The 27,258-nt window shown below is 50.4% G+C and overlaps 1 protein-coding gene across 1 annotated transcript in view; it reads left to right on the top strand.

Moving 5' to 3' along the window:
- MICAL3 (microtubule associated monooxygenase, calponin and LIM domain containing 3) overlaps positions 1–27,258 on the top strand; it is a 112,564-nt gene that overhangs the window by 49,724 nt on the left and 35,582 nt on the right. Inside the window, 5 exon segments of the mRNA XM_046647593.1 lie at positions 12,317–12,512; positions 21,322–21,581; positions 23,466–23,543; positions 25,563–25,700; positions 26,907–26,969. Of these exon segments, the coding sequence (XP_046503549.1) occupies positions 12,317–12,512; positions 21,322–21,581; positions 23,466–23,543; positions 25,563–25,700; positions 26,907–26,969 (735 nt within the window).

Raw genomic sequence — 27,258 nt, 5'->3', positions numbered from 1 at the left:
TGAGAGTACCGTGCCGAGGGGCCGTCTCTATTTATAACCAAGAGAGCCCCCTCCTCTGCTGAAGTCTTTTCCTCAAATAAAAATAGGGAGTAAACCTTGAAGTGTGCTGACTTCTGTTATTTTGTCCCATATGATTAATACTGGTTCATTTACCATAGTGGTCCTTGTCATCCTACCTTACAGAAAACAACCTGGAAAGGCACATGGTCATGGTAGCAACAACGATCGTAACTGACATGTAGCCCTTGCTGTGAACTAGGCCCGGTCTGGGTGCTTTGTGGGCGTTGCTCTTCAATCCTCGCAGTAGCCTGTGAGGTGGTGTCATTTTGCAGATGGGGAAACAGGCACAGGGAGGTGAGGCAGACTTGATCGAGGCCACCTAACTGATCAATGCAGAGTCGGGACAGACTCTATAGAGGACCTGAGAGCATTGTGTCCCTGCTGCGCCATGCAGCTTCCCTTCACCCATTCTCCACCCTCAGCCTGACCACACTTGGTAAGAGGAGAGAGTGGTGTGTTTAGTTCCACAAATAATATATTTTTTAATATGCTTCAACAATGCCCCATATAAATCACTGAGTATGCATTCGACTATTCCTGGGAAATATATGTCCCTCAACTTCTTTGGAAGTCACCCCAGGGCTAGGAACATGCCTTTGGAAAGATACTGGAGTAAGGAGCAGAGAGCGAGAATCTGGAGGAGATGGGTTTTATAGTTCGAGGGGATGTTTCCTGTTGCTCTCTGGGCCCCAAGTCTACTCACTTCTGACTTACAGATCCATTGGCTTATCTTCTTGCTCTGCCATCTCATTTCATTCTACTTTTTAAAGGCCCAGTGATGGTTGAGCTGACATTTCCATTCTCTTACTGCCTTTGTAACTACATTCACAGTCCACATGAGAAGTTACCTGCCCTGGCCCTGAGTGGCCTTTGGATGTAAGGAAAGAGAGAGATGATTGTACATCTCTTTGTACTGACAGTTGGAGCAGAATCACCTGTAACAGGAGAGAAACGTGGAAATTCTTATCTATCCAACTTTGGGCCACTTTGGGCTCACCTCACACTTGAAATGACTTACTTTTAAATCTTTGGGCTAAATGTGGATATTCCAGATGAGCAGTTTTGGTTTTGCCCTGTTGCATGAAATTTGGTTCTGGCACAGAAATGCTTTCGGGAAGTCCCCTGAGCATGTGCAAACATAGCCTTGGAAAGGCATGCTGTGACAGGGAGCCCTTGGATCTCACCAATAGGACGTTTTTGGATAATGGAAAAAAAGAAGAGTTAAGAGCACAGAGAGAAAGCTTTGTTTTCCACGTCGTGTCTTTAAGTCTAGTCTTCTCCCTAGGGTTAGTGAGAGGACCTGCTGTAATGTCACAGGGCTGTTCCACCCATCAGCAGACTTCCAGCATCCAGCTAGGAAAAAGTAAGTGAAAGGAGAATAGTTCATCAGACTCATCTTTTGTCTACTTAGGTCCTGCTTTGGCCTAGTAGGGCTCAAACGCAGACAGACGTGAATGGGGTGGGCGTTGTGTAGGTTGCCCTTGAGTGACATCGCAGTGAAGGAGCAGAGCCATCCTTTGTAAGTGGAGCTGTGCCATGGATGGTGAAGTGCCCAGCTGCCTTGTGCAGTGACTTGTGTATTTGCTCAGTGTGTGGCATTGGGACGAGGTTGTCACTCAGCCTGTGAACATCTTCCCTGGATTTCCTCTCTGTGGACAACAAGCCAAATCATCTGTTCAGCATCACAGTTCTCAGTTGGTCCTTCATATTGTACTTCCACTGGTCAAGATGTCTTACCGTGGCAACCAAGATGAAGCTTCCTGAGCTCATGGCTGTGCTTTCAATGCACCGAGTCCCATCAGGCCACCGTCAGAGTGTCTGATGAATTAGTTGGCCTCTTGGTGAGAGATTAGAAATAGTTTGATATAACTTCTAGGCCAGATTTCTCAAGGTCAGCACTGTTGACATTTTGGTGAGAGAGGTTTTTGTTTTGAAGGGCTGTCCTAGGCATTGTAGGATATTTGGCAATATCCCTGGCCTCTCCGTGTTAGCTATCAGTACACCCCTTACCTCAGTTGTGACAGCCGAAAATGTCTCAACATTGCCGAATGACCCAAGGAAAGAAATCACCCCAGTTTGCAACCACTGATCTAGACTAACATCAAAAGCACAGACGTGAAATTGACATGCAGTTAACCTCAAATTTATTGTTCCCAGTAGGAGATCAAGAAAGTGATTGAGGATAATAAAAGTGATGCAGAACCACGGTGACATTTGACAATAGCGGTCTCTCAGTCTTGCTGCTGCCCCTGTTAAAGTTGTGAGCACACACTTCCCAACATTTGGATCCTTACTTCCATGTTGGTTCCCCTATACTAATATTGTGTGTGCTAGCAGACAATTACCAAACATTCTAGAAGGCAGGGCTAAAAAATAAATTAACAGAAATTCTAGTGTTTTTTTCCTGTACCACAGTGAATTGTCCCTGCATCCCCAGAATGTGCTCATTCTCTGTGACCACAGCCTCAGTGAACTGAGCTGGGTCTAAATGGAACAAGCACAGATATTGAAAACAGAAGATGCATGTTTGAGTTCCAGTTCTGCAGCCTATGATCCTTGCCATCTCTGGTCATGAAGCTCCCGGAGCCTCAGTTTCCCCATGTTATAAAATGGAAAAAATGCCACCTGTTCTTTTCTACCTCATAAGATTTTTGTAAAAAGCAAATAAGCTGAAATATATGGAAACTTGTTTATTTAAGAGCGTTACAGGAATAACAAATAAGATTATCATTGGTGGGGATTCCATAAGATGCTAGAGTGATCTCAAGGAGAGAGTGAGTTAGGATTATTTCTACTCACTGGCTGATGGTCTCCCTCTCAGGTCTGTGCGTCCTGTGGGATTAGGACACTATGGCCCATTGGGGTGTATTCCTAACCAGCAGAGATTTGGGGAAACAGAACAGTGAGAAGGGCTAGGCCCTCTCTCGTCTTCCACAGAATGGGCGGGGAGAGGACCTATACTGAGTGCCAGCTCTTTGGAAGGATTAAGACTGCAAAGTCTTGGCTAAATTTGGCATTGCATTTTCCTCAGCCTGCAAGGATGTGATATGACGTCACCTCCTATTTCTGTGACACCCTGGGGGCTCTTCACTGTCATAACACAAGTAAAAACAGTCACAGACAGGGTTTACATTAAGCTGAATTTTCAACTTGTGACCCAGAAGTCAGAGGGCTAAGCAGGAGTCAGTTAGCTTTGTCTTAGGGTAGAGCTAGGGTCACAGCAGTCCTGGGTACTGTCTGGATCTGTGCTCGTTTGACCCGCAAGCCCTGTCCCTCAGGGACCTCAGTGTGACCTCATGACCTATTTGTAGGAGAAGGAGTCTGACTTCCTCTTCCAGAATCAGGGCAAGGATGGGTGCTTTATGGGCGGCCAGAGAACTGTGGCCACCACTGCAGCTGATGCCGCCACGTCACTCCTGAGAGAGGGTTCTCCTGAGTCCATTCAGTGCCCTCCTGTCCCATCAGCCTTCTGTGGCCTCTGTCCCTAGGCACTGCTGTTTCTTTTCCAGGCCAGTGTCAGTAACCTTCTGACAGGAAAAGAAAGGCGTAACTGTGATAGATAGGGGCATCAAGTAGTAGTTGTGGGCTTTGCTGGAGGCCATTTTAGTTCCTTTCCAAAAATATATCTTCAGCTAGTTAAGGGAATGCTGTTTATGAGATTTTGCGTCTTTAAAAGGGAACCTGTTTGAGAGAGCCTTCCCTTGGGGTGTGGGTTTGTCCCTGTTGGTAGTCTGGTTATGCGCAGAGCCCCAAGACTTTGAAAATCACTCTCATGGCTCAGAGACCAAGCCTGCTCTGGGGCTGTGCAGCTGTCTGTGTTTGGGCCGCCTCGGAGCCAGCTTGGGACACACTCTAGACTGAAGTGCCCCGGAGGATGGGGGCACTGGCATTTAACCTCAGCATCTTGGGAGAAGCGCATCAGCCTGGAGTTCCCGCATGCGGACTCGAACTCCCTCCCTGCCTTGCCCCGCCTCCGCTCTCCATTTCTGGGCCTGATCTAGTGGGCAGGCTGCTCGCGGGGGTGGACTGCTCTTACCAGGGAGCAAAATCATTGTTTTAGGACATCCGATCATTGCAGAGAGTCTCTTTTTAGGGCCTTAAGGCATGGAATCCTCTAAGATGTGGCATCTTTTTGGGAATTTCTCTTTCTCAGGTGCTGAGGCAACTGTTACTGTCTTGGCAGACGTGCCCTGTTCACAGGGTGGCACATGTCCCACTTGTTCTTTGGGGCCCTGTCCAGCATGAGCTACTTGAGAGACATAGACGCCTTAAGTTACTGTGGTAAGATGAGGAAACTGAGACCAGAATATGTTCAGTTTCTTAAAATTATAGTGAAGTGTTATTCCAGTTTAGATTCAAGGTTAGAACTTTTATCCTGATCATTTATTCAGAACGCTTTGTTGATCTCCTACTCTGAGACCCTAATAGACAGCAGAAACACAAAGAAGCATTCCTTAGATGCATGAACAGGAGTGGGATGATGTGATAAAGCTGCTGAAAGAGCTGTTTGAGAGGCTCCCCTTCTGAGTAGAGCCCGTAGGCAGCATCGGGCACAGTGGGCAGAAGTAGGAGAGGAGGGGCCGTCTCGGCTTGCCTTGTTGAGCTGTCACCCCTTTACCTGCCTCAGCCCCACCATTGGGCTGATTTGGTAGATTACTTATTTAGGGGTGTAGAATCTCTTGGTTTGTCAGGCACGTATGTGAGCTGATAAGTTAAAATAATTAGTTCGAGGCCCACGCACAACAGTGACTCCTTTCTAAGATCTCACCTCAGGTGTGTGAAGGTGGGCAGCCAGATAATGAAGGTGGGATATTAGCTAGAGCACAGCTCTCACAGAGTTTGAGACAACACAACCAAACCCCAGTGCTTTAGACATGCCCACAGCTTCCCGACACCAAAGAGGCAGTCGTTTGTAGGATGACCCAGCTGACTGTTAAGGACCAAGTCAAGCTTTATCTGGGATATTACAATACATGAAAAACACATTATCAAGACAGCTACATGATGCACTAGTAAGACTTTTTTCAGTGGAGAGTAGGGTATACATCTTAAAGGAAACCCCTTTGCCTTGGCCAGATACAGTGATGTGTGCCAGGATTTCCATCTGCCAAAAAGGCACCTTTGGGAGATACTGTAATAATAATAGTAAAAATAATTTAACATTAGAAAACTAACTGAAGAGCCCAAGTTCCATAGGACCACACAGATTGAGAACAAAGGGCTGTGGTGGTGAAGGCGCCCCTCCGTGTCCGGGTGGAGGAGGGCGAGTGCCCTCAGTGTTCCCCATCTGCATGGCGTCCCCATGTTCGTGTGGGTGGTTTTCCTGGTGCAATTCCGACTTGTTCCCTCTTGGGTACTTCCCTCCTTAGCCTCTCTGTCGTGTAATATTTGGCTCAGAATTTCCCAACTCTTGGTAACTAAATATCTCCAAAGTAACTGAGCTTCCCCTGAATCCACGTGACCTACTTTTCTCCATGCCTCCACATGAGAATATAGTTATCCCAAATGAAGGACAGATTGTTCCTGTTTGAGGGGCAACTGACAATCTGTCCTGCCTGGTTGAGTGGAAGGAGTCCTAGCTTCAGTCTCAGACCTGCCTCATTTGATCCTTTGACATCGCTGAGACTCAGACCCCCAGTGTAATAATAGTGACATGGGAGTGTTGTGACAATCGGTGGCCAGTGTATGCCGTATATCTGTCATAGTGCCTGACATAGGTAGTTGCCCTTATGCCTTCATCACCTACTTCACAAGCAAACACCTGCTGCCCTTGTGTCATATGATCTTGGAAAAATTCTGTGAACTCCTACTCCTTGCCAGTAGGAGCCACAGGAGAGTCTGTGGGAGGGTAGATGTGCAGACGCAGCAGTCACCTTGCCATAGCAGTGGCTTGGGAACTTCTTTCCTTGGCCTCCAAAGCAAGAGGATCCCTCTCTGTGCACAGCTGCAGTCCTTGCAGTGTTTTGTGCCCTCTTATAATGAGAAATAGCTGTAAAATGTGAGCCTGGTCAAAGCAGAGTCTGCTAAGGCAAATGAGCCAACAGGCTAAAGAGTGGGAGAGCCCAAATTGGTGGTCCCAGGCCCTTTCTAATAAGCAAAGAAAGGCCTTTGTGGTCTGCAGGGCCTTTTAACTAGCCCCTAGTACATCTTTCTTCCCTGTATTGAGTTTAAGGCTGGGAGTGACGTCTCCCTCCTAGACACAGGCCACAGCCCTTCTCCCGCAGCCATCAGGTCACATTGTCCAGCTTCACTAGAGCAGTGAAGTCCCCGAGGCAGAGTGACCCATGCCATTGTTTTAGGTTTCTACGCCAAGATGGCACTCAATTTGGATGGTGTGTGCCCTGCCCGCTTTTCAGACAGCTAAGCAACAACTCACACAGGAACTTTAGCCGGAAGCAAGATGGAAGGAGTGGACTAATACCCACTGACCCGCCCAGCACAAGTCACTGGGGTCCAGCATCAGCCTAATCTGTCCTGAAAGGAAGCAGGGCCCAACACCCATGCCTTGTCTCGTAGAGTAAGGCCTCTCTGGGCCAAACAATGGTTCTGTTTTAGAATAGCCACCAACTCAAATGGTTTCATTCATGCTTCCCAGCATGAGAAGGCATGAGAGAGTGTAGCAGCTCTATCATTTCCAACGTGAACAGGGAGAAAACAAAATTGAGGCATAGATCCCCCCTTTACAGCCTTGTAAGGATCAGGGTTCTGTGTGAAGAGGGGCACCCTAATTTCCCAGGGTGTTTTTTGAATGTTTCTGAGGGCAGTGAACCAGGCAGTGTGAAAGTCACTGTGACAAGTTTGCCACAGGTCTGGGAGTTTACCTGTATGCTGCCAGCCCAATGATTCCTTCTTCCAGAGGCTTCCTCTTCCTTAACGCGTCCCTGAGACCTTGTAGCTCAGACCTGGGCTGTGGCTCGGTGCTGTCATTAGTGCAAGATCGTGGGCAGGCAAGGCTTCAGGTGGAAGTGTGAGGTGGACATCTGAAATGACTTTAGTTAATCTTCCTTAAAGAGAAGCTGCAGCAAAAATAGCCAGTAGCTTTTGATAAGGAAACATAAGTCAGAGAGAACAACCTGAAGGAAGACTCTCTGTATTCCAAAATGGCAGGTGTATTTTTCTTCTCAAATGGTGCCGCTCATTTCAAATCACAGGGCCGTTACTTGTTAGAACATGGCCATAGTTGACACCCTTTAATGCTCTGGGTCATTGGTCTCTCCACCCTTAGTCCATCAGAACACAGGCTCCCCAGGGGTAGGGAGTGTGCGTGTTTTGTCCACCGGCAGAGCGCCTGGCTGGAAGTAGGTATTCAGTAAATACTGGTTGGATGAGTGAATCCTGGCAGCCATCCTACTTACAGATATGGGAAATGTGATGAAAATCAATCTCAGTTCTCCGCGCCTTTTCCTGAGTCTTTTTCTGACTTTCAGGTTTCGTTCAAGCTTTCCCAAGCTTATAAAGAAGGAAGGAAAAATGGGAAAACAGGCCAGATATGAATATGGGCAGAGGGAGAGAAGGCCCTCAGATGTCCCCATCTCTTATGTGACATTCTTGACAGTTGCCCAAAGTCCTAAAGTGCCCAGCAGCTGGCCCCAGCTGGTACTGGGGCTTTGTGACTGTGCGGGAAGGAAAGGGAAAGAGAGCTGCCTGCTGAGGCGCTGGGAGCCCCGCCCCTTGAGTATCATCTCCATCCCTCACGTCTCTCCAGGAATGGGATACAAATAAAGGCTTCTGGCTGCTCTTGCACTTTAGCTGAGAGCAGGTTGTCCTGTTTGGAAAAATATTTCTTTCAGGATGATGGATGGAGCCCGTGTGGGCAGTGGCTGTTCAGAAGCAGAGTCCTTTGGTCAGGCCCAGAGTCTTCTCCTGTTTAGGTTGCAACCCCGATCCTGGCGCTGCTTCCTCTCAGTGTGTGTGAAGCTGGACTTGACCTCCAGTGACCTGAGGTCTGAAGAATCAGGTTTGCAAGTCCCTGTATGCTTGTGGTTGCACTAAAGCATGTGAGGTAGAGGGGCCAGGTGGGTCGTGGCCCACTAACCGGACCACCCTTATGATACTTAGGCTTTCCAAACCAGCGTCTGACAGTTATTCTTACATCTGCATCTCCTCCCAGGCTCTTCCATTAGTTGACGAGAGAGGAAGGCTGGGGGATGAGGGGCAGGTTCTCTGTTAGTCACAGGGTTGTTACAGCCACTGCCCAGGCCTCCTCCACGGTCAGCCCTTTGATGCTTAGTTTATCAGTACCATCTGGTGAATCTGGCAAATAGTCCCTTTGCTCAGGACAGAGAATCAAGAGTGCTGATTTTGTTGGTTTCTTTTTTTAAATTTCCTGTGGCATTTTGAGGCTATGGGCTAGGAATGTTAGACATACTTTGGCATTCGGTGAGTTTTGGGTATTTGCCACATACCCTCTGAGTGCCACCTTCCCCTAGGAAAACGGGATCTCTGTGGGGCCCTGGCCCCAAGGGAGCATCCTGCAGTGCATTTCCTGCGCTGAGCTCTAGGGAGTTCTGGCTCACGCGGATGTTGACCGATGGCCCTGGTGGGACTGCGGCAGTGGCGAGGTGACTCTGCTCCTTCCACCTCAGTTTTTACAAAATCTCCAGTGGGACGCTTCTTACAGTTTTCATGGCCCAAAGCATCCTTTCTCTGGGGGACTGACGTGTGAATGATTTGCGTAGTTCTGAGTGCTTCTGGTTTCTTTTTTGTTGATTGTGGCCAAGTCCAGAATTAAGTCAGCGTTTACCCTCCCCAGAGCCCAGACTCTGGGCTTGGGCTCCCGATTCTGTTGCTTGATGATCTGTTAGTTCACAGAGCTTTGTAAAAATTCCAGAGAAATAACACTGGGAGGAGGACAGAATGTCATTCCAAATGCCAGATTCTCTGCTCTAAGACACTTTCATGAAGTTCTGCATCCTTCATCTCGAAAATTATAATGGGAGGAGCAGATTATGGTGAAGACTCCCAAAGGGGAAAGCAGAATAGGACTCTATGGAAGTGCACCTTTGTTTTCTTCTCTTCATGTCGTAAGTCTAGGGACAGCATGGTAGTCTTCTGAGTTAATGCTGTCCTCCTTGGATTCAAATCTTGGCTCCACTGCTCACTAGCTGTGTGACCTTGGGCAGCTTACTTAATGTCTCTGAACTTCAGTTACCTCATTTACAAATTATTACCCACCTCACGGAATGTTTTTTTAAGGCCGACGAAGCTAAGTCCGTCATCCTACAGAACACCTTCCTTGAATCCCTGGGTGGGCTCAGTTGCCCTTTGATGTGCTCCCATAGTACCACAAGCGTGAGTAAGTCGTAATACTTGAGCCACCATACTGACTAGCCTATGGCTCCTTAAGAGTAGAGAGAGTTGTACTCTGCTTTGTTTCCCAAGGTCCTAGTAGAATTCTGGCGAGCAGTATGTGGTACCCCCTGAAAACAGACCTCCCTTCTTGCATGTTTTCCTACGTGAGTGTGCTGTTCACTCTGCCTTGAAGTGACTGGGATCTGAACTGATGAGTGTTAGTTGTTTGCTTTCCCTGAAGTGACAGTTTTTATTCTATTTTTCTTCTCCCAGCTCAAAGAAGTACTGATTTTTATCCCATATCCGTGGAGTTCCCCAAAACATTATCCTTGGGCAGTGCTTCTCATTGGTCTCCCTTTCTCATCTTTCTGTTGAGGGTGGTTGTCGGCTATGCGTGATGGTAAGGAAAGAACCAACTGGCATTATAGTCAGGGGTCCTTCTCGTCTCGTCTGTCTTATGCTGGGTTTCTCTAAGGAGAAAGAGAAAGAGAGGGCAGGAAGACTGGGGTTTGGAAACAATGGCCCAGTGCAGTTAGGGCCTGTGCCCACCGGGGCGGGGGCAGGTTTGGAGGGTATTGAGAGGCACGCGCGCGCTGTGCTCCCTGCCTCCAGGCCCAGCTCCACCAGTTGCCTTCATCTCTGTTTGGCTCTCAGGAATTTTTTTCGGTCTCTTCTAGGACCTTCTAACTTGATCTGGTATAGACTGCATCTTTTTTGCTATTACCTGGAGTCCACATATTTCCTATTCTTCCAGATGCTCTAGTCCAGCATCACAGCTTACACTTTGGGGGCCTTGAGCTTAGTGTTGAAGAATGGAGCAGGGATGTTTAAAATGACGTTCCCAAGAGTGTGAAGACAGGGCACAGGTGAGCCCAAGGATTCTTGCCCAGACTCTGTCATTATACATTCACCTGAATTTGTAAATGCACATGCCCTGGGTCTTGCTTTTCAGTAAAGATTCTCTAGTAAATTTGAAAGATGCTGGAAGAAAGATCCTGGCAATTCCAGCAGATGCACTAAGATTTTATTCTGTAACTAGTTGGATTCATAAGAAGTTCTCTCTAATGATATTACAAAGAGATTCAGAACATTGCACACAACAGAAGTACCAGGCTGCCATAACATTTTCTGCACAAGCTGTCATGCCACAGAAATTACTGATTGATATTCCCGCTCCTTTCCTTTGGTCCTGCGTGGTAGAGACTCGAGGCTTTGCCTGATAGACCACCTGTCATCCACAACTGAGTTGGTAGAAAACTGCGTGCCAAAACCCAGTGTTATGGCCTGTCCTGGCCAGGATGCAAGGCTATTCATGACCTGATCTCTCCTCTGTTTCTGCCTCTTCTCTGCCACTTCAAGTCCACTCCCACTTTAAGATCCAGTCATACTAAACTGCCATTTCGTGTCACATACCTTAGCCAGTGCTGCTCCCTCTACCTGCAACTCTCTTCCCATCTTTCTTTGTCATGTGACTGTTGTTTGTAATCCAGAGCAAATGGATACAACATACTACACAAGAATATGCACAAGTTGGTGGTGAAAATGTTACTGGACATAGCTGTATTGCTAAACTCACGTTTGCCAAATACTGCCATGTGCTGGGCTTAAGTTGAAGAGGAAGATAACCTGTGTGGGGCACACACACACGTGCATTGTATATATGCGTGTAATTTCATCCCATGTTCCTAATAACCCTGGGAGGCGGGTGTGGTCTTCATTTGTAGGTCAGGAAATGGCCTCTCAGGACTTAGGCCATTTTCCCAGCTTCCCTTCAGCTGATCACTGGTGGAGTCAGGTGTCTAACTTGGATTTGTCTGACTCTAAACCTGTATGCCACATCATATTACAGTGAACAGAGTAAAGAACAAGTGGTAGACCTCCTCTGACCAAATTTGGGACAATAAGGTACATCAAAAAAGACTCTGGATTAAGGGAGTCTCAGGAGACGTAATAGTCAAATACAACATTTTAAGTTTTTCAAAATCCATGAGTCCATGGTGGTACTCAAAAAAATAAAGGGAAAGGGGAAAGTTCTTTCTTGCAAAAGAATGATAGTAGAGAACGAATGATCAAATTTTAAAAATTATCATTTTGTGGCTCCCAGTGTAGTAATTGACTGAGGCAAAGATCATCAGTGGACGCTAAACCCACTGAATGGGCTGGCAGTCCCGTAGTTTCTACATTATCACCCCAAAGACTACTTACTCATTACATAGGGGAAAATGTCTCTTTACAACAGAGAGGTGGATGGGCACTACCTGCAGCAAGCAGGCCACCCTGAGGGACCAGGAGTGAGGCAGCCTGACCATACCCTCCTGCCCAAGTGCAGCGGGAGGGCACAGCACGCCACGTGGCCATCTTATTAGACAGTGGTGCTTTGCTGTGAGTCTAATCCTGAGGAGGCAGACAAAGCCACAGTGTGAGAAGATCTGCAGAGCAACTAGCCTGGGCACCTCGGTGCCTCAGCCGCATGCAGTGCACGAACCTTTCCTGGATCCTGGACCTTCGGGGTTGGGGGCAGCTGGAAGGACATGCCTTCTCCATGAAGGCTGCTTTAGAGGGGCCTGGTTCTGATTGGAAGAGCTTCCTCGGGTCCCAAGCCCCTTCACCCAACCAGCCACCACTGTTGTCCGGGAATGATGGGGGAGAGCGAGCACACCTGCCCTGAGGGGCAGACGTGCAGGCTCTTGTCCTCCTCTCAGTGAAGGTCTGCTGCTCACACAGCAGGGTTCTCTCCAGGCCTCTGCCAAATCCAGGACCTGCATGAGCTTAGCCTGTCCCTTGGCTGGCTCCTTGGCCAGGGCTGTCCCTCCTTCCTTTGAAGTGAGTGGTGGCTGCCATGGATACTTACATATTCCCTCCGCTGGTGCCTCCTCCCTCCCTGCACCTCCTCCGTCGACCCCACGGCTTGTGTTCAGTTCCCATCATTTGTCATCAGAACGTTGCTTCTCTGCTTGTCTCACAGGTTCAGGTGTGAATGGCCTGGAGGAGCCCAGCATTGCCAAGAGGCTGAGGGGTACTCCTGAAAGGATTGAGCTGGAGAACTACCGCCTGTCTGTGAAACAGGCAGAGGAGCTGGAGGAGGTGCCCGAGGAGACGCAGGCTGAGCACAACCTGAGCAGCGTGCTGGACAAGGGCGCAGAGGAGGACGTGGCCAGCAGGTGAGCTTGTGTGCAGGAGCTACGACCCCTGTCTCCTGTGTGCACCAGTGGCGGGGCTGGCCCTGGTAAATGTAGTGCCTGCTGGGAGAAGGCAGCAGAGCCCCTGGCTGGCAGTGTGGAATCCGAGGCAGACTGAGTTTGAATCTTGGCTGTGCCACCTGCCACCTGCAGGCAACCTCTCTATGCCTCCGTTTCCTTATCTGTGAAATGGGGGCAATGCCAGTACCTTCCTCACAGAATCGGTGTGAGGGTTAAATGAGGAGATATGTATGAATTGTTTAAAACAGCACTCAGCACGTGAATTGTTTAGAATAGCACTCCTTTAGGTGGTGGCTGCCTTTATTATGACCATGTGGTGCCGGACCATTTACAGACAGCTCTGTCTCCATCACCTCACTTGGGCATCCTCTCAGGAAGCCTGTAAAGTGGTGAGGGCGTATATCTGGTCGCTTTATAGGCAAGCACACTGATGGTGACTAGGGGCTGACGAGGATGCAAACTCAAGGTTTCTGGTTCAAGCCCAGGGTTCTTCTTGTTTTCCTGCTGCATGGTGACCCATTCTCCCCAGATCACTGAGGGCTTCTCTCCTCATCTTGTCAGCCAGAAAGGATCACAATCCATTTCACTTAATTCAGAGATTCCGTGACTGTTTACTGAACACCTGTCATGTCCTTGACACTTCAGCATTAATGGGAATGGTAATTAAAAACCCAGCACTCACAGGCTCTGCCCTCAGGTGTCTGCTTCCAGATGTTTTGGAGGGAAGACGCCTCCACACCGGACAGCAGGTGCTGCTGAGGGGCAGGTGGCTGTGTGGAGGGAGTGCCAGGGTAGAATCAGGGCCTCCTGCTAAGACTCAGCCCCTAGTTCACTCTGCAGCCTTGAGGAAGCCACCTCACCTCTCCAGGCTTCTTTCTTTCTCCTGTACGTAAAGAGAGGAGCAAAACACTCGTGTCCCAGGGGCCACGCACAGCAGCACGTGGCTTTTTGTCAGTCCAGTGTTTTCGTTGTGTTGACCTGAGTGGTGCCTCTGGGGCACATGCATGCTCCAGCCCCCACGAGACTCCCTGAGTATGCTTTACCCCAGGACTGTGTTCTCAGGCCTGTCCATGCCTGCCACTGTCAGTACAGAAGGATTCAGAGTGCTCAGTAGGTTATCAAGGGAGCCGAAAGAGAACAGAAGATCAGAAAGACGGAGTGAAATGGGTGCTGGCCAGAGTCCCCTGCAGGGTCCTGGGGTGGGAGCGCTTGCATGACCCTGGACTCTGGTGGAGGCTTTGGATTGACATGGAGATGTTTGAGTCACACACTGGGTGGTTCTCTATAGCCATGAGCAAGGGAATGTGTGGGGATAAAGAAAGCAGAGCCTTTTTTTTAAGTTCTAAGAACGTCTTCCAGAGGGTGTTTGCTGGCAGAGCCCCTCAGCTGCATTCCACCACCTCAGCCACGCTCTGGGTCAAGTGCTTCTGGGGCCGGCCTCAGGACAGCTCTTCTGTGCATCCCAGGGCAGCCTCTGAAGCCATCACTATGCATGTCATTGTCACGTAACTCAGCATCTCTACCCAGAGCACCCCAGAGACCTACCACTCCCTGCCATATTCAGATGAGGGACAGCCCGCTGGCCGCTCTCGGGGTGGGATCCTATAGTCAAAGCAGAGGTGGTGACGTGGGCTTGGGGTGAGTGTGGGTCAGACCACTTTCTTCACTAACTCCTTTTCCTCCACTGTAATTTGTAAACTGAAAGATGGGGGCCAGGGGCAGCATGTTGAGAGAACGCAGCGCAGGCTTCTGGAAAGGTGAAGTCTGGCATTTGTAACGGTGTGGATGGGAGGCAGGGCAGAAGAAGAGGAAATCAGTGTCAAATAGTACTACAAATGCCCACATCTTACTTAAATTCAAGTTTAAAAAGCAAAAACAAGAAACTAGCATTAGCTGCTGTGCAGGATAAACAGTCTCTTCCAAGTGGAGGGTCCGGAGGAGGACCTGCAGATGTTGTCTGACGTCCCCAGGGAAGCTGTCAGACACACGGTGTGTCACGCATTCTGCATCTTCCCTATGCACCCAGCAGAGGTAGGTACATTTTCAGCCGTCAAGTCCTTGACGGATGTTAGACCTGAAGATGAGAAATGACAGAGTTGTAGGGAATTAACCGGTCCCGCCCGGGAACTCAGCTCTGATGGAAAGTTTAAAGAGCTCCTGGTTGCAGCGTCTGCTGGGAGACAGGACAGGGCGGTGTCCCAGAACATGGCTGTGGAGTCCAACACACCTGCGCTCGGAGCCTGGCTCTGCCACCTGCTAGTTGTGGGCAAGTTTCCTAACCTCTCTGGGTCTCAGTTTCCTCATCTGCAAAGGACACGCACCTCAAGTGTGTTCTGAGGATTAAATCAAACAAGGCAACTGGCATGGTGATTGGCTCCCAGTGGCAGGAATCATGCCACCCTTAGGATTGTTCCCTTGTGGTTCTAGGCACGAGACAGGTGCCCTCACTGTGGAGGCAGGCCTGCAGTCCTCCTACTGGCTTCCTTAAACACTGGATTAAGTGCCAGACTTTGGGTTTAACTCAAAGTCGCTTTGCCATGGGGCAGCTGTGCTCAGACCTTGCCTGGTCAGGGTCACCCCACGGGCTTGTTAAAGCGCAGGGGCAGGGCGGGCCCTGGCTGGGTCTGCTTCAGTCTGGGTGGAGCCCAAGATTTGCATTTCTAAACGGTTCCCAGCTGATGCTGTGGTCTGGAGACCACACTTTGAGAACCACTGCTCTCAATTTCCCAAATTTCCCTGATAATAATACCCCCTAGGACACTTGGTACAAAGCCAGTCCTGCAGCCTCCCGTGGAGTGTGGGATGCAGTGGGTTTGGGTGGAGACCAGGAATGTGTGTTTCTAACAGACACTCTGGGTGATTCTTATGTCAGCTTCCTGGTTCAGTTCTGACTCTTGGCCCAGGCCTCGTGACCTGTGTGACCCTTCCATGGGAGGCGTGGGGCTGTCTTCCAAAGGAGACCCCGGAAATAGCACTTTTATTTTCTCTGGGAGAGACGAGGCAGCGAAAGACAAGAGGAAGCTGGCTTTCTGTTTTTAGCCGTGATCCCCATGAGTGCCCGTCTGGACGCCCTCGCCCTGGCCGTGAGGATGGCTCTGCAGGTCACCTCCTGAGTCCTGCAGGGCCTACACATTCTTCCCGCTGGAGAACAAGCCAGTGAGGGCCGGAGCAAGCAGGTGCGTTTCCCAGACGGGGCAGCCAGGGTTACCGAGGACTCTCCAAAAGGCGATGATGGGCCAGCCCAAAGGGGCTTTGCCTCCCTCAGAGTAACGCCACGAGCAAAGCCCTCCTTCAAGGGGGACTCTGGGTAACTAGGAGTTCTGACTGTTGCTCTCCTGCCTCGCTCCTCCTCCCGCAGAGGCAGGAAATGAGCAGGCCATTGCTGAGCGCAGTGCAGATTGTGGCGTGGATCACGTTCCTCTGTGGAGAAGTCACGGTGGTGTGCATCTCCTCCAGAAGTTGGCTATCGGGGTAGATGGAGTCTAGGGGCAGCTGAGCAGGCCAGAGATTGCACAGCCTCTGATTATGAGTGGATTCATTTAACAGTAAAAGCTATGATTCCCTGTTTTCCCTTGAAAACCACCCAAGAACTTCAAGTGACCCTCCACTCAGCAGCCTGCCTCGTTCGTGGTCAGGGCCCACCGGAAATATGCACTTTGTGGGGTTAGACCCAGGCAGCCGGGAGCCTGGTCACCATCTTCTCCCTGGGTCTGCCACCTGGGAGCTGCTAGTGGCTGAAGAGCTGTTGGGTCCTGGAGAACCACACCTGAGGTTGGTTCTGGTGACCTGTTGTGGACCCTGGTGGGAATCCTGGCGTCTCACACAAATCAGCCGACTTTCTTCAGCTTCGGCTTCCTCATTCTAAGAGTGGGCGCGATAGTGGGGCTGTGTCCTAGAGTCGCCTGTAGCTGCATGAGCTAATCCGTGGGCACTGCCCTTTGCGGCGCTGTGCGTTGTCAGGGCTCACCGGGCCTTTGCTGCCACTGCCGTTATTGTCATCCTTGGATCGGTCCTCCTGGCCCAGCAGAACCCCTGCTTAGCTCATTTAAGTCCAGGGCAAACTTTTTCTTTTTGGAATCCAGTTCATGTGCCATTGGTTTTGCTTCTCCCTCCCGGGCCCCTCATGGCCCCCTTGAGAAGAGAGCACCTGAGAGGACATTCGGGAGGCACTTCGAGATGAGTGCCTGGGCGTGCATTGCAGCCGGGAGGGTTTTGCTAGATACTGCTCATCCTGACTGGAAGGCTCAGCTCCTTTGTGGGGAAACTCTGCCAGGGCTTCAGAGGTGCTGCCTCTGACGCCTGGCGGCTTAGGCAGTGCCTGCCCTGGTCCCGCGTGTGGTCCCTGTGTGCGCTGGCTGTCTTGGCTGTGCTAGGACCACGGGGAGGCACAGGGAGCTGTCCCTGCTCTCAGAGGGAGTGTGACCCAGGGGACACTGACCTGCATCAGAACGTCACAGGGAACGATGTATTGTTACAAGTTCACAAACAGGTGCCTGCTGTGATGGAGAGCAGAGAGCTCATCTTGCCAACTAGATTTTCTGGCCTCATCTCTCCTAGGAGGCTGCATCCTGAGAGGTCATCCTCTCCTCCCAAAAGGGCAGAGAAGTTGGGTGGGTATATTGCGTTTTGTTCTGCTATAGTGATAATCCGCATTTAAGAAATTTCCAGGCCATAGTCCAAGGCGGGGTCTGCCTCACTACAGATTCCTTCCTCCTCTGCACCCTTCTTCCAGCCTCTTCAAAGGCCAGACCCAGAAATTCAGGCATTGGGAGATGCCAGAGGACATAAAATGAGCCTTGAGGTACTGAATTTACACTGCAGATCTTGCGTGACTTAAGGGGCCTGGCCGTATCCAGAGGACTGCTCCAAGGTCCCATGGAAGTGATGGCCTGGAGAGGAACAGTCGGCAACACCTGTCAGTGTCAGTGTCTCTCTTTCCTTCCCAAAGGGAGGGAGGCCGGTCTGCCTGTCTCACATTTCCAGAAACCATGTAGCAAGAGCTTGTAGGTTATGAATAGAGTCAAGGCTTGACATTTCCACTCTGTTTTGTATGTTCTCTGCCTCACTTGCTATTCTCCATGGCCCTTGAGCTGTCCTAAAACGAGCCACTGTGGCTCTCAGAGCTGTAAGTGGGGCCTCGTTGACCCTATCCCGGGGTGTTCATCGCCCACATCATGTGCAGTGCAGCTGTCCTCATGGCGTGGCACGGGATGAGGAGCAGGCTGCACTGAGGCCGCTCTCCCCAGAAGCTGCTGCCCGCTGACTACTGGGGTGACCTTGTGTGCTCAGCTGTGAAGAAAGGACAAGCTGGCCTTCATCTGCCCACCTGAAGGTTTAGAAAGTTAAATTTAAGTTCGTAATTTAAGATGAGCATAGGAGGCATTCTTACCCTCATTTCACGTTTGAACAATGTTAAATGACATACCTTTGGGTTACACCTTGTTAATTAATAAGAAAGTAAACAAATGAAATCACGAAGGTAAGGCAAAAATAATACCTAAGTAAACACTGAAAAATAATCAAAATCCAGATGCCAAGCTTTCCGTGGTCAAAATTCTTATGTTTGCCACTTTAAACTGCCTCCTACCAACCCCCCAGCACACTGTAGTTACGTTCCACCTTATTTTATCATGGCCTGTTTGCATCTGATCTCCCCTTGGGAATGAGGATCTTTTGTATGTTACCCTTGTATTTCCTACAGTGTTTAGGAAGCACGTTGTACATAGAAGATGCTCAGTAAATTTTAGTTGGGTGAATGAATGAAGTAAGATTCACCAAACTGAGCTGCTTACAGTAAGGAGCTGGCTCTTTTTATTTCTGTATGTGTTGGCTGAGCTTTAGTAGGTGCTCAGAAATGTTTGTTGAATGAATGAGTGAATGTGTAAATGAGTCAACAGATAAATCAATAGCTAGAGTCCCAGAGTGTGACACAAGCACGATAAAAATCAATAAAATCCCTGATCTTCACAACATGCCCTCAAGGTGGGTATTACCATGACCTCCTTATGATGAGGACACTGAGGCTCAGAGAACATAGATAATCAGCTCGGGGTCACACAGCTGGTAAGTAGCAGAGCCAGGTGGCACTGTGAGGAAGTGGCCACCTGAGAAGTAGAAGGGATTACAGCCACAAGACTGCCCTCACTTCCTTTTTTTTAAAAAAGATTGGCACCTGAGCTAACATCTGTTGCCGATCTTCTTTTTTTGTGTTTTGTTTTGTTTTTTTCCTTCTCCCCAAAGACCCCAGTACATAGTTGTATATTCTAGTTAAAGGCCCTTGTGGCTCTGCTGTGTCGGATGCCGCCTCAGCATGGTTTGTTGAGCGATACTAGGTCTATGCCCGGGATCCAAACGGGGTAAAACCCCGGGCCGCCCAAGCAGAGTGAAAGAACTTAACCACTTTGCCACGGGGCTGGCCCCTGCCCTCACTCTGACCCACCTGAAGTGTGGGAGTGACATGGAACTTCTTAGTCCCAAGTTCCTGTGCCTGATGCGCAATAAGACAATCACTGAGACACCAGTGCCTGGAGATGGACAGAGATTTATTCAAACTGGCCCGAACGAGAAGGTGGGAGGGTAGGTTCTCTCAAATCCACCTTAACGAAAGAGGAAAGCAGGGAGCCTTTACAGAGCTAAGGGGGCTTGGCAGGAAGAGTTTCAGAGAAAACAGGGGAAATCTATGTTTCTGTCACTCCAGATAAGCCCTTGGGAAATTGGACTTCTAGGCCTCAACAGCAGCTGGGGGCTGGCTACCTGGTGACCTTAACTCCTTAAAGGCTTCTTTTCTTCTGCAAAACAAGCTCATAAGTCCTTGTGATCCTTGAGCCACCCCTTAGGTTAAACAAGAAGACAGCAAATTAACAAGATTAACTTCTTTTCATCTGTGTCTCTGCTGGGAACAAGGTTGAAAAGGTCGAAGGGCAGTCATGTTCTTATTGAATATTTACAGTAACGCTCAGGAACCCAGCTTTAGGAGTGCCCAAAACCACCCTCAGGTGTGCTGATTTGCTAGAAAGACTCACAGAACTCAATGAAATGTGTTAGACTCGGGGTTGTGGTTGGAGTGCAGGGAAAGTGTACCAGATACAATCAGCGAGTGAAGAAGTGCGGAGGGCAGTGTCCTCTCCCTGTGGAGTCGGGACAGCGTTACTGTCTTGGGATTAATGTGTCGTGATAACCACGGGTAATGGCTCACTCAAGCCTTGGTGTCCAGAGTTTATTTGGGGGCTCTGTTACCTAGACAGTGATTGATTGACTGACTGATTGCCCATGTGGTTGTGGTTGATCTCAGTCTCCAGATCAGCTGATACTACATGACCCAAAGCCCCCACCCTAAATGGTTAGTCTTACTGATGTGGCCAGCCCTCACCCTAAATCACAGTTAGACCACCCACCATGACCCAAGGCCCCCAGGGAAACAGAGACATTCCCATCAGGCAAGGCATTCCAAGCACTCAGAGTTGACCTCCCAGAAGCCAAGGACCAAGGCCAGACGTCTCTTTGAGTAAGGTTAAATTCATTACTACACAGGCACCAGTAGCACTGGTCGTGGGGCATCTTTGTCCCTTTGCACTGTGTTCTGCTCACTCTCACACACAGCTGTGCTCTGGGTGAGGGGAGAACACCCCCAATCACAGGAAGTCGGGACTGGACAGCCCCCCGTGCCTGACATGTCCGGCGTGTGAGGCTGCATCGTGCCAGAGGTTGGACTGTGTTTATTGTGAAAGCCAAATTTCCTCCAGCCCAGTCAACTACACGCTTCTCTGAGGGCAAAGCCTCTCCTGAGAAAGACTCGGGGAATTATCAGACCATGAACAGGGTCTGAGAAACTTGTCTGTTTGTGCAATGATGTTTGGGGTTTTCTCCTGCCTTGGAACCCGACAGCATTTTCGGTCAGCGAGTGTCATGCACATAGTGTCTGTTGCACTGCTTCTCTCCGCAGGGCAGGGGAGGAGGGTCGAATGCTCCAGAGTGTCGCCTAGCAGGGGCATCCGTGCTATTGGCTGTGTGAGTCCTGGCCAGGGTCTTCTCCTCGCATGTAGCGCTGCTTCCTGTTTCAAGCTGAACTAGGCTGTGGGCTGCGAAGGGAACAGTGGTGGGAAATGCAGCTGATTGTCAAGAGCAACAGCCCCGGGCTGGATAGTTGTCTCCAGCCTTTCCCCTGGTCCCTGTCCTGTCACTTTGTGGTGAGCCAGGACTTTGCTGCCACACTCCCTGTGTCCCCACAGCATCCAGCTCAGAGGACTCCAGGGACACTGTGGAATTGCATATGCACCTCCCTCCTGCACACGCACTTGGCTGCCCGCATCTGTGGTTAAGACTTCAGTGTAGGCCTCTTGGTGGTGTTTCCTCCTTCCCTGCCATGGTTCTCACGAGAGCCTTCCAACCCACCTGCATCAAGTAGAACTGAGTTCCTTAGACGAAACAGTGGATCCCAGTGAGCGGAGGCTTTCTCTCCGTTCTCTGTTCCCAGGCTGAGTTTCTGTCAGACTGAGGGCCTCTGAGAGCCTGAACTCAGTGATGGTGCTGTCCACCAAGCAGGACACCCCACCAGACTGTACACACACGGGTTCCTGTTGGGTGACGCATGTGCGAGTGTCCCTCTTGCCCTCCGTCACTCTCTCCATCCCCTCGTGTGTCTTACCTGGGCAGGGAGCACACTGGGCCAGGCAGGCGCTCGGCAGGGACACTCGGCCCTGGCTGTGGCTTCAACCATCCCCTTCTCGGTTTCTGTCGTCCCTCACTTTGGCTGGTGGTTGTTTCCCCACAGCAGTTCTGAGTCTGAAATGGAGGAGGAGGACGAGGAGGAGGACGAGGAGGAGGAGCAGCCTCCGCTGCCCACCTCGGACCTGGGCGGTGTTCCTTGGAAGGAGGCTGTGAGGATCCATGCTCTTCTGAAAGGGAAGAGTGAAGAGGAACTGGAGGCCTCGAAGAGCTACGAGCCTGGGAATGAAGAGGACGAGGAGGAGGAGGAGGACGAGGAGGAGGAGGAGGAGGAGTATGACGAGGAGGAGGAAGAGTCTAGTGAAGGTCAGAAAAAATCTCTTCTCGCACCCCCAGCCTGCCCACCCCGCCCCTGAGAGGGCTGAGTGTGCGAGGTTCCTGTGGCTAGAGCCCCAGGCACGTGCCTCCCACAGAGCCCAGAGACATCCCTCCTGTCTCTCTGACCTTGGAGACCAGCGACAGTGCAGATAAGGCTTCTAGTGCACGCCCTGAGTGGAAATGGGATGTGGAAGGCAGAGGGCCAGTGCGAGCACTTCATCCCAGTTAGGTTACTCATTCTCTCCTTCTCGTTTTCTCTCTTTTTTCCCGTTAGCTTCAGTTAAGAAACTTACTTTAATAAGGAAAGGGAGTTTAGCTTTCTCAAGGATTCCCCAACTTCTAGTCCTGGACAGTGGAGGCTGCAGAGCCTTGAGTCGCATATCTGCTCAGCTGTCGGCACTGAGGAGGGCACTGTGCGCCTGTTGGCCAGGCTGCAGTCAGTGATACATGGTAACATGTTGGGACCAGTGCCTGGGAACAGCATTGCCTCCAGTACTGAGTCGGTCTGGTTGGCTCTGAAATGCTCTCTTGCCTTGGACTTGAGATATTTCAACTCTGTCCCTGTCTGCCTCTGTGTGTCCTTGAGTGATGAGGAAGGACTTGATGGGCCTCCTTCTCTTGCCTATGTGGAGAGAAGGTCATTCCTTCCCTGTCCTGGCTGCACAGAAATCTGGGTGGTAAGGTGGGTGGTAAGGAAGAAACCAGGGCAGGGAGAGACCTGAATTCCCGAGGATGGTGCCAAGCTCACTCTGCAGCGACCACGGAGTGGAGGAAGAGGATGTGGGCCTTGTAGGCGCCAACTCCTGCCAGCCGTTAGTCAGAGGAGAGCGTTAAACCCTGGCCCGCCCGGGCTGCCTCGAGTTGGCACCAGCCTGCTCTGCTGCTCTTCGTGCTGATCTCTGCTCTCCCTGGAATTTGATGTGCTCAGCTGCCCAGTCCCATCCCAGGGTCTGTTTTCTCTGGCACAGCAGGGACTGAGCATGACCAGGTGCCAAGCCCTTCCCAGACAGGATGCATGTTACAGAGCCGGGCCTCCGGTGTGGTGCGGCCCCATGACATTGCCCCGAGCGAGCGGCAGAGCAGGCAAGCAGAAGCGTGGCCCCCCTGAGCCTGTGGTGCGCCTCAGTGCACAGCAGAGGCAGGGCCCTTCTGCAGGCTCCCTGAGGAGCTCCTGAAGACCTGGCTTTCCTGCTCTTCCCTCCTGGGACGGAGGCTGGGGTGGTGCCCACCGAGGCAGCACTTGGTGGCCTGCCTCTCCCTCCTCACTCTGGTTTGTGAGAAATGAGCAAGGTCTGTGCAAGAAGGAAGCAGGCGCTGGGCTGGGAATCTGCTGCCCTGGGTTCTTTGCTCCATCCTGCTGTCTCCAGAGCTGTGGCTGCCTCCGCAGGCCTGCCTGTCAGGTGGTCGTGCTCACAGCTCACCCCAGGGAAGGAAGGTAGTTTGTATCATTCCAGACCTCATTGTCCCCACGTGATGATCCGTGTGCTCAGTGACTTAGATCCCCAGACACAGTGCATGGTCAAAGCCTTACCTTCTCAGGTGAGGTCAGCCCCACTTTCCCTTGTCCTGACGTGTTCCCTGGTCCTGGAACTAGCATCAAGACCAAACCTGCAAGGGAACAGGCTTTAACTAGAGAAACACAGACCGACAAATTCAGCCAGACCCTGGGCCTTTGTTCCTAGCCCGCCATGTATGTCTTTTGGGCAGTGGACTTTGATGCCTGTGTAGACAGTGGCAGGATGTTACTGCCTTGCAGCTGAACATAACTCTCCTTTCTATTCTCTTTCCTCCCTCCATTCTCTTTTCCCTCCTTCATCCCCACGCGGGATTCTTGATGCTGTGTTTATGGGTGTCGGGCTCCCCCTGCTGTAGAAGGGGAGTATTGCCCCTGGGACAGAGAACTCCGGCAAGGCCAGTGGCTCCAGCATCTGTCAGAAGAAGAAGACACGGGTACATGTAAAGGTACCCTCTCTGCCCTTCGCCCACCTTTCACCCTGGCTCCCAGCAGCCATCCGAAATCTGTCTCCAAGAGCAGGTCCCACATGAAAAGATCTGTGTTTTATAAAGCTGCACTGACAGGCTGTGGCATATACCTAGCTGGGCCCAGCCTTCTTGGACAGTCATGTACAAAATAGCATGTGAGGCAGAGATTCAAGAGGAAGTTAGAGAAGACTCCATAAGCAGACTGTTGAGTTTGACTCCAGCCATGCACCTTGTATGTTTTGCTGTGAGTTCCCCTCATCCAATGAAGACTCGGCTTCTTCTCTAGGGCAGGGAACCTCACATCTCCTCACAGCTCTCACAAGTGGTGGAGCCAGCACAGGTGCCCGGGGCCTGCCTCCACTGTGCCTTTTAACATTTCTCTGAGAAAGGAGGAGATGCTGGCTGATAAGTCCCCATGGCTGCATTTCTTACAGAAAGCAGAACGTTACCCAGGGAGAAGACTCCCTCTCTTCCATTTCTTGCTCAGAAGGTGAAGAAAGGGCCTGTTTCTCTTTGACTTATCTTCCTCAGTCCTAAGACGGTCAGGCTGTTTCGCGACTTTGCCATGATTCGGCCTCATCCAGCACCATAAGGCCAACCCACCTTAGAAAAAGTCCCTGAATCTACAGAGCCCAGCAGCTCCGGTACAGGAGCGCAAAAGGGACACTGCCACACCACGCATGACAGAGCATAGTGTCGCATCCACGTTTGTGGTCTCATTGTTCTTTCTGCCCATGTCACATTCCCTGCTGCTTGGAAGTTAAGAGGTTGTAATTATAGTGATGAAGCCAAAGCCAGATTGTCCAGTTAAACTGTTGAGAGCAGCCTCCTGTCTGGAACCCCAGAGTCCTTAAGATCAGGTGGCACCTGCTCTTGCTGCCTGAAAAGCCACTCTCCTTCCCTTAGCATCCCCTTCCCCCTAAGTTGCTGGCTATCCCTTTATTTTAACCCAACTGAATGGTGTGGTCCAAGCGCAGATTATAGGGTGTCCACAGGGCAGGGGCTGCATGCAGATTCCTTGGGTTCTGACAGCAAGAATAATCGGAAGGGGCCACTGGTGCATTCTCATTTAGCTGAGAAACCAGTTCCTGTGTCCAGAGGGGATCAACAGGGCACCAAATGGAGTTTAAGGAAAAGGGCTTTGACCTCAGAAAGGGCAGAGGTATTGTCTTATTCCTACCCATGAACTCCCAAAGCTTTGGGAATTTATAGGATTGAGCTCTGCTTCCTCTCCCAGCCATTGCCTCCCCTAACGCCGTCCTCTCCTCATAGCTATGTCCCTGCCACAGACCAGCATGCAGCATGAGCCCTGTTATGAAAGGGGGAGTGTTTTCTGTCTAGCTGCAGAAGATAGAAACCAAAGTACCAGCAAAATAAACTACTGTCCGGTATGAATTGGCTGGTTCATGGCAATGACACTGTCCCATCCCACCTCCATCTTGTCACTTGGCTTAAATCTCAAAAGAGAAGCTGTCAGCATGGCAGCTGGTGGTAAGCGCTGTGCTGTGGGACGTGAATGGTGCGTCCTCAGAAGCTCACGCCGCAATGGGTGACAGAGCTGAGTACGTGTGTCCTCCGCAGGGATGGCCCTTCAGAGGCCGGTTGTGACCTGCTTTTTTTTTTTCCTAACGTGACATTTGGGTCCTTCAAATGCAGTTAAGATGAAAAGAGCATCAGAAAAGAAAGTTCTTTCTGCAGTGGAGTTGGAATGTGTGGTTCTCTTGGTTGAAATTAACAGTATATGTGAAGCTTGAAATGGCTGAATCACGTTGAACAAGAAGTCACTGGTGCGTGTGTGTATGCATATTCTCAATTTCTGCCTCTTTCTGATTCAAACTGATCCTGGCAAATACTGTAACATTCATTTCTGTTTCCTTTCCTGTGATATGTCATTGCCTCTTCCTTTGACTGTTTATTTTTTCCTTCCTTCCTCCCCATCATCTCTCCCTTTCTCATCTCCTCCACCCCTTGAATCTGGTACACTAGCCGGGAGCCACAGGCTACAGCAGATCATGAATCCAGCCGATCCCTTGGAGATCCAGGCTGATGTGCACTGGACGCATATTCATGAGAAAGAGGAGGAAGAGCAAATGGTGCCGACCTCTGAGTCCTCTACTTCTAGAGGTAACTGCTTCAAGACCCGAGGTCCCAATGCCCCCAGGAGCACTTTCTGTCCCTGCTCCCGATCTCGGTGCTGCAGAGGACTTTTCTGTTAGGGCGCAACCATCAGTCTGAGCAAAAGTAAGAGCCAACAGAACATTTCATTTTCCTGATGTTAATCGTGACCACTGCCCTTGGCTGTCATTTGAGGATATGTAAAGTTCTCTATGGGTTAAGAGGGTATGGGCTCGTTGTCCACTGATGGAAAATAGTAAAATAACCTGACCTTGGGAAAACCAAGAATTTGCTTTCTTTCCCCCATACTACTAGGCAGGGTTACTCTCTCTCCACTTGATAAAATGTCCGGTGCTTTCCTCATGGAGTGTTTCTGGGTGTGAATGTGCATTGGCAGGATCAGGGTGGGGGAGCATATTCTGAACTGAAATGAAGTTTTAGAAAAGATTTATATCAAGGAGCCCTCTAAGTAGCTATCATAATTTCCAGCTCTAGGTTTTAGGTGAGATGATCTACAGAACATCTACAGATGATCCACAGTAAGATGAAGATGAACCTTTCTGGCTTCTTTTAAGGAACTGCAATAAAAGAAAAAGAAAAAAACTGGAGACTATTGAGGGATGTGGCGCCTGTCATGTCATTCTTCATCCCTCCCACCCCGGTGTCCCCATCTTCCAAATACGGATTCTTGGTGTCATCAGCTTCTGTCTCTCTTTCACTTATCTTTATGTTTCCAATCAGTGCATGTTGAGCCACCACCTGGCGAGGTTCTGAGCATATAGAGGGAGTGGTCCCTGCCTTCAGGAAACTTGGCCTTCACTGGAAACATTTGATCCTCCGTAGCCCCAAATTTTCACCATAGGCAAGACCAGCCTCTGTTAACTACTTTTGCAGCAGTTTAAACAGCCAGCAGCTCTGCAGGAGTCGAGGAAAGAGAGCCTGTTGACCAGGGATGTCAGACTGGCCTGCAAAGTGGGGATGGCTCTGCAGCCTCAAGCTGAGGTCGACACTGCTGTGTTTTCTCTCTCCTTTCCTTGTCCTGAACAGCCATCACAGGTCACAGGACTGTGGCCCCTCGTCGGTGCCAGATGGGCCTCTGGCTTGTAACGTTGTCTCAGTTTCTCTTCTGTTTTGGACTTTAGGGATGACCTCTACTCTCCCAACTGGCAACGCTTATTCCTGTGTAACTCTATTTATCGTCTGTTTTAAATTCAGTGCCTGGCCTTCCCTCCATACGCCGCGCAGCAGTGCAGGCCTGGCTGGAGACGGTCTCCCGAGGTAGTCTGGTGATGTTTCTTCCCCCCACTCACTGTAACCGCTCTCTCAGCAGCTCTGCTGGTACCTAACACTAGACTCCGGTCCGCGCTGGTGCATGCGAGGGTGGAGGGCAGGGGCACGTGCATGCCTCCCTCCGGCAGCCCATCCTTGCATGGACCAGACACGCATCCCACGCCCTTCAGGGAAGACCCAGAGGAAAGCAATAGTGTGGACAGGACAGAGACAATTTTTTTTATTAACAGATTGAGTAAAGGCCAAAGCTAAAGGAACATTTCTAGCACTGAGATTT

The sequence above is a fragment of the Equus quagga genome, chromosome 1 (genome assembly GCF_021613505.1).
Source record: "Equus quagga isolate Etosha38 chromosome 1, UCLA_HA_Equagga_1.0, whole genome shotgun sequence".
Taxonomy (NCBI): Eukaryota; Metazoa; Chordata; class Mammalia; order Perissodactyla; family Equidae; genus Equus; species Equus quagga.
This window is presented reverse-complemented; position numbering and strand designations above follow the sequence as displayed.